This window comes from Musca domestica, unplaced genomic scaffold, assembly GCF_030504385.1.
Source record: "Musca domestica strain aabys unplaced genomic scaffold, Musca_domestica.polishedcontigs.V.1.1 74, whole genome shotgun sequence".
In the NCBI taxonomy this organism is placed as follows: Eukaryota; Metazoa; Arthropoda; class Insecta; order Diptera; family Muscidae; genus Musca; species Musca domestica.
In genome coordinates, this window is record NW_026712391.1 from 582222 (window position 1) to 590139 (window position 7918).

General features: G+C 42.7%; 1 protein-coding gene across 1 annotated transcript in view; it reads left to right on the plus strand.

Annotated features, from left to right (window-relative positions):
• LOC131806380 (uncharacterized) overlaps positions 1-6004 on the plus strand; it is a 59077-nt gene extending 53073 nt beyond the window's left edge. Inside the window, exons 4-5 of the mRNA XM_059130416.1 lie at positions 440-3878; positions 5069-6004. Coding sequence (XP_058986399.1) covers positions 440-3878; positions 5069-5989 — 4360 coding nt within the window. The 3' untranslated portion in view covers positions 5990-6004. The remainder of the gene's footprint in view (positions 1-439; positions 3879-5068) is intronic.
• The last annotated feature ends 1914 nt before the right edge of the window (positions 6005-7918 follow it).

Sequence of the window (7918 nt, forward strand, 5' to 3'; positions counted from 1 at the left end):
CATTTCGAAAAAGTTCCAAGCTCTGGGTTCCCACCCAGAATACGTCCCTGAAAAGAAAATATGTCATTATCAGACAATGGGTCCCCTAATTACCTTTTGGTGCCAGCAACTACTTAGGTATCCGCCTACTAACCCCTTACTTAAAAATTGACAACAGAATGATAATGACCACTTACCTTCTGCATTACCAGGATGCTATAAAATAATGACAACAACATACCATCTGAACTACCAATACGCCCAAAAATAATGACATTACCAAATGAGGGTTTAGAAGGTACATAGTTACCAATACCATAGGGTACTTACTAAACACATTACTAGGTAATAATATTATTTTGCTGAGTGGCCCATGTAACTTTAAAATTTTTCTGGGATAGTAACATTTTTGGTTTCCAAATTCAAAACTTTATTAAAAAATCTTTCTTTTCCACTTCAGAACATTCAATCGCCCCAAAGAAATGGCATGTCTCTATGTGGCCTTTGTGGAAAGTTTCCGTTTAAACTCGGACTTCTGGACCTGTGAAACGTTGGACTACATTTTGAAAATGGGCGAAAAGCTAATTGCCAAGAGTCACAAAATGAACTACAGAAGCGCCAACAGTGATTACGATATAATACCGCAAGTGGTGGAGCGCCAGGCAGAAGTTGGTCTAAAACTGCATTTCAATGGGACGCTGAAGGGTGAACCGAATATCTACAAGGCCTTGAGTTTATATTTCAACAAATACAATGCCTGTGTGTTATGTTGCTCGAACTTATATCTGCTGATACGCAAGAGATGTAAGAACTCCTATTACATTTTCGATCCCAATGGCAGGGGAGAGGATTGTGCAAGAGATTCCGTTGGGGGCAGATGTGCTCTGATGTTGACCAACTTTGTCGAACATTTGGTCCATTTGGTGGTGAACCTCAGTGAGGCTGCCAGTATGGGCGAGGAGTTTCATTTGTATGAAATAAATTTAGTAAATTTTGGCAAGATTAGTGAACCTTTGGCCCGGCGACCCTTTCCCAAGAGGTTCCACAAAATGTGGACTGTGGTGAATGAGAGCTATGCCCTAATACCGGGCTGTAACAATGGACTGTTTCCACCCACCTCGGGTGTGATACCGAATGCCTCAATGTTGATTTCCGTTATGGCCATATTGTATGCCCTGATTGAGCGACCCATGGACTGGACCTCGGACTCAGTGGATGAGCTGATACGCCTTGGGACGGCTTATTACAAAAGTTTGAGGAGAAAACTAAAGCTAAAGGATAATCAACAGATAAATGTCACCGATTTGCCAGATAAATATGTCTTGGGCACATTTAAGGCCTCGCTAAAGAAGGCTCCATTTTTCTACACCGGCACAGTTTCGGATTATTGCAAAAAGTTTCAGGATTCCCTGCTGGCTTGTGGCCTTGAGGCTTTATTTGGGGCCCAGTGGGAGGCAGCTTTAATACAAATCGACAATTGCGTGGTGGCAGCTTGGCGGGATGGCGAGCTATTTTATGTCTATGATCCATTTCGTCGCGACAAGGTGGGCCATGTTTTGGATCCCGAGGACTACATGTCCAAAGGTTATGCCGTCCTGCAAATGTACTCAAATAAGGACTCCTTTTTGAAAAACCTCCATGAAAAGTCTTTGAAAATGCGCAATGGTGGAAAATTGTTTCTGCATGCCATCAATGTGGGTTGCATCAAGCCCATAATGGATGGCAAGGTGCGGAAGCTGAGATATCCAAAACTTAAATTGACTCCCGAAACCTATGCCAAGGAAAATGGGAGGGAGGGCAATGAAGCAGAAGGGGCGGCCGGAGATCAATTGGCCCAAGTAGACAACCAAACCGGGGGAGAGGAGGGAGGCGAGAAGAAAACCAAGAAACCCAAAAAATCCAAAAAGGATAAGAAGGACAAAAAGAAGTTGGAAAAGGTCTGCAGCATTGAATCGCTGAAGGAGCAGGAACGCCTACCCCTAATGGATGATAATGAAATCATTGAAAGCCTGGCCCAGCGAATTGTGTGTGAAATAGTTGACTCCCTACCCGAATCCGCAGTAGATAGACCTAAATTGTATAAACCGGCTGCCCAGGTCCTCTTGAGGTCTGACAAACAGTACCTGGAACAATTGGAATACATGGTAAGACATGATCAGGATTATGATAATGTCAATGCAGCTTTTCCCACACAACCACCCGCTGAAAGCCCCACCATAACCCTGGAAGAGGAATTGGCCAGTCCCAGTAATTTCCACAGCCTGCCCGAAGGTACCTGGATAATTCTGGGTTCCCAAAAGCAGCCACGTTTGCATGAAGAACAGGCCAAGGTGAAGGGGTTGTTGTCCTGCCTTGTGACCCTTGGTCTTACGGCACGCTATAAAATATCCTCCTGGACAGCGGAGCTAATAGATTATGCCCTCAGGGCCACGGAGAAGTTTGAGGAAGATCTACAAACCTATCAGTATCTGCTGGGAGCGGTTTTATCAATGAAAGTGCCCTCGCTGAGTTTGGGCCAGCGTAGCTATGAACTAAAGGTGGAGAAAATAATTAAATCCGACCTCAGCAAACCCCTTCGGCAGGTCCTGCTCGATTGTTTGATAAACTATAATCGGATCCTGGTCATATGCCAGCAATTCAGCTGTGTCCTGATAAAACGCTACAACTTTCTTTACATGTTTATCGGTTATCCCGTCACCCAGGTTGGCAATCGCCAATTCAAGAGGGGGCCGGCATGTTTGCTAAGATCCGTGGAGCTGGACTCGCTAATAAGGCGCATAGAATTCGGCTGTAATCCCCTGGGCTGCGATGTAAACAATTATGTGGTCATCCCTTTTAAGGTATATGACATCACGCCCGAGGAAATTGGGCGCTATCGGCCATGGCCAGCCAATGTGGAGCAGCGTATGTATCGCCAGGCATTGAAGGAACAACAACGCCGAGAGCAAAGTAAAAAGTCCAAATTGGAATTTTTGGAAAATGAATTGCTCGTGGAGAGGGAACGTTTGGAAGAGTTCCAAGAGGCCAAGGCCCAAGCCCAACAAAATAAAGTCAAATGGCCTCGAAACAAAGAAACCTCTGCTGAAGCATCTTCGGAAGATGATCACACTGTGGTGGCAGATAATGAATATGACGATGAAACCCCTACAGATTTACCACCCAAACACCAGTTCGGCTCCAAACTTCCACAACAACGTGAGGAATCTCTCCCTCAACCCCTACTCTATGGCTACCACCTGCGTCACATAGATTATCTCTTCAAAATACAGGGCAGTAAATTCCTGGAGGGTCGTGACGAATGTCTTTGGGATCAAATAAAACCCTGTTTCTTTGCCAGCACCCTGTCCATACTCTACGCCATTCTCAAGCCCCACAATCAATGGACCGCACAGCGCATAGATCAAGTAATCGATTCCACGCGGATTCTTTGTGATGCCATTGACGATTTCTCCAATTCTTCGGAGAGAATTGTCAAAAATATCTCCGTCGATGATTACACCTTTGACATATGGATAAAGATTTTTGAACCTCTAGGTCTTATTGGAGACCTCGGGCAGCAAATTGAGAGAGCCACCAAAGCGCGGAAGTATCTACTGATCCACACTGCAAATTCTAGCTATGCCATATGTCGCGATGTCCATTTTCATTTATTTGATTCGTATTCCTCAATGCATGTCCTGGATAATATGCCACGAAGTGACATCGTGGATGAGGAGGATGGAGAGGGGGAGGAACGTAGTAGGCGAAAGAGATTCAAGGCGATGAAAGGTGTTAAACGTTATCCGGAACGTAATACTGCTTCGTGGATTCTATTTGCCGATATCAAGTCCCTGGTGCATTATATGGATCAAAGGGCCTGCAGTCCGACGTGGAAAGAGGACGGGGAGTATTCATTTTTTGTAAGTTATATTCAATCGGAAATATTTTCTATAGACAAGAGATCTTTGAGGGTCTTCTGGGCCTACACAGATCTATTGGGACCTTTAAATGATTTTTGGGGTCTCTAAAAGGGTAGAAGGTCTCTAAAAGGTTATGATATTTAACAGGTCTTCTGGGAACAAAAGGCCTTTAACAGATCTTCTGGGGACATTAGGCCTCTAACAAGTCTACTTTTGATCAGAGACCCACAACAGGACAAAAGCCTCTAACAGGTCTTCTGTGGACAGAAGGCTTCTAACAGATCTTTTGTGGACAGAAGTCCTATAAAAGGTCTTCTGGGAACAGAAGTCCTTTAACAGGCTTATCAGTATCTGCTGGGAGCGGATACTCTGGCCAGAGAGTTTCAGCAAGCCTCCTTCAAAACGTCTTCTTGGGACAGAAGTCCTTTTTTTCTGGGGACAGAAGTCCTTTTAGAGGACCAGTTGAAGGACTTCTGTTCCCAGAAGACAGAAGTCCTTTTTTTCTGGGGACTTCTGTCCTTTGAACGGAAGTCCTTGAAAAGGTCTTCTGGGGACAGAAGTTCTTTTTTTCTGGGGACTTCTGTCCTTTAAACGAACTTCTGGGGATAGTCCTCTCAGAGGTCTTCTGGGACAGAAGTCCTTTAAAAGGTCTTCTGGGGACAGAAGTCCTTTAAAACGTTTTCTGTGGATAGAAGACCACAAATAGGTCTTCCGTTGGCCAGAGATTTTCAGCAAGCCTTCTGTGGAAAGAAAGCTTTTAGCAAGTCTTCTGTGTCTTCTGTGGACAGAGGTCGATTAATAGGATTTTGGATGACGGAAGGCCTTAAATAGATCTCTACAGGCCCCTAACTTGTTTTCTGTGGACAGAAGTCCATTAACAGGTCTTTCTGTCAGTAGGAGACCCTTAAAAGTTCTGCTATACACAAAAAGCCTTTAAGAGATCTCCTGTAGACAGAAGCTTTTTAGCAGGTTTTCCATTGGGCAGACTCCTCTAACTGTGTTTCTGGGACAGAAGGCCTTTTAGGATCGTACGGTCTTTAAATGGTCTTCCGTGGACAAAAGGCCTTTAACAGCTCTCCTATGGACAGAAGACCTTTAACAGCTCTTCTGTGGACAGGTAGTTGCCTTTCACAGGTCCCCTGCCGATCTATTCAGATATCACAATTCATAAAAACTTTTGATTTTTTCAGGTTGTCGACATCATTTCCTACAAGAAATCTCCTCTCACGGCCAACATCCTTCAACTGCTAACAGGAGTTGATGCCTGTAACATTCCCGGCGAGGAGGAAGCGGCAATATGTGCCCACAACGAAACCCCTGCCTGGCTGGAACATTGCCTACCCATTTGGAGTCGTTTGAATCGAAGAAATGCCGCAGGGATATATCGCGGAACAGCCGTATCGAAATATAAGAAATTTGATATTGAAATTGAAAATCGCCTGTGGTCCCTCTGGGGTAATTTACATCCTCAAGCCCCGGTGTTTGATAGTAAAAATCGTGGCAAACAATATTTGGCCTGCTGTGTTATGGCTTTGTGTGCGGCTCGATTATATCGCCTGGCCGATTGGAGTTCTCAACTTATGGATGCGATTATCATCAATGGAGACGGGTATCACGAGCAGAGTATTGCCGACATTAAAATACGTGACTATGAAATGCGGGCCGAAGATCTGGATGTAGAATGCCGACTGGATAATGTGAAATTTTCGGTTCACATTGAGCCACTGTGCTATGGCCAATTGTACTGCCGACCCAATTTCAATCGTATGAATTTAGCCGAGGCCCTGATGTACTTCTTCAACACCCATCAGCAATTTGGTTTGTTACAATGCTCGAGGAAATGTCTGGCTTTTGGTCGCCTGCCCGGTCATGATGGTGGCTATTTTATGTTCGATTGTCAGAGTCGTGAACATCCGCTGTTTCCCAAGGGCCAAGGGGCCGCCTATGTTTTGCGTACAAAATATTTACAAATTTTACTCTATTGCCTTGTGGTCACTCTGAATATTCCCTATTACAATGTCCAATTTATGCTGCACAGAGTTGAGACCCTGCCGGAGAATGCCTCTGTGGAGGATGACGATGGACGAGGTAGCTCAAGGGCTAGCCAATGAGGGGTTATATCGAATGTGTGAATTGTGAGAAAATTGTGTGTTGAAATAAAATTTATTGGATATCGCATCAGAATATGAAAACCGTGATATGGAGGCTATACGAAGACGTGGACCTGCACAAACAATTAGTTTGTAGCATCCATTAGGATCTTCCAGTACAAAATTTGAAACGATTTCGGTGAATAATGTTGCTGAAATCATCAAAATACCGAATATAGGGAGGTATCTTTATATGGGGGCTATACGAAGAATTGGACTTGCATTCAACAATTTTTGTCATAGGCTGTAGTACCCATTAGGATCTTCCAGTACAAAATTTGAAACGATTTCGGTGACTAATTTTGCTGAAATCGTCAAAATACCGACTATAGGGCGGTACCGCTATATGGGGGCTATACAAAGACGTGGACCTGCATATAAAAATGTTTGTCATAGGTTGTAGTACCCATTACGAACTACAAATACGAAATTCTAAATAATTCCGGCAAATAGTGTCGCTAAAATCTTGAAAATACCGAATATCGGGAGGTACCGTTATATGGGGGCTATACGAAAACGGGAACCGATATGGCCCAGTTACGAATTTAACCTGCCTACTGGTAAACTATGCATGTATGCAAAATTTTAGCCTTCTATCTCAATTCGTTCGAAAAATTGCGTGATTATAACAGGCAGACAGGCGGACATAGCTGGACCGTCTTAGAATTTTACGCTGATGCAGAATATATATACTTTGTGGGGTCTATTATGAATATTTCGAGGAGTTACAAACGGAATGACAAAGTTAATATACCCTCCATAGAATGGTGGAGGGTTGGTAATTTTTTAAAATATATACATATATCCAGTAATTCATGCTTCTTTACACCAGAAGTTACCTTCTTGCCAAAATTCAGACTTTCATCTCCTCTTCTTCGCACTTAGTACCTTTTAGTACGAAAAATATATAATATTTTAAATCAACTTTTTATAAGATTTACCTACGACATAACTTCGTACCAAATTTTAGAATTCAAATTCTTACCTTGTAATATAAGTGTCCATAAAGTACGAATTTCTCGAAAATCAGATATTTCAATGCTCTACCTCTTAGCAGTCTCTAAACAATTATGTCGTATCGTTTTGTACCATTCGCAGCTTTTTGTATTCCTAGAGTGCGAATTTTCAAAAATTACCCCTTATCCCATCCCGTTGCCTTTTCAAAACTTTGGCTGTTACCAATCACCCAATAACCAATCTTTACAATGTTATTCCCTTTAGTGCGTTTCGTACTCTTAAAGTACTCATTTCCCATACCCCTTTGCGTAATGAGTTACCCTCATACCAAATTTTAAAGTTCTACGTCTTTTCAATTGATCAATAATAATGTAGTGCAATTTTGTACCTTTTGGAACTTTCGCAACTTTAAAGTAGCAAAAATTCCATTTTTATACCCTACACCACATAGTGGTAAGGGTACTTTGTGCATTTGTTTGTAACATGGAAAAGGAAGCGAGATAGACCCATAATTACTTTTGAGGATCTCCATACAATCACTTTCTGAGTTGATTTATCCATGTCAGTCCGTCTGGCCGTCCGTCCGTCTGTCTGTCCATGTATTCTTGTGAACAAAATGCAGGTCGCATTTATTATCCGATTGAGATGAAATTTTGCACAAATCATTTGTTTGGCCCAAGGACGAACCCTATTGAAATTGGAGATAATCGATCAAAATTTAGATATAGCTCCCATATATATCTTCGTCCGATTTGCCTTTTATTGTGCACCAAACGTGTAATATCAGCCCGAATAGTATGGAATTTTGCACATACAATCAAATTAGACCTGAAAATAAGTATGCCAAATGTGATCAAAATCGGTTCAGATATAGCTATAGCTCCCATATATTTGTTTCATCCGATTTGTTATTTTTGTCCTTCGCAGCCGTAA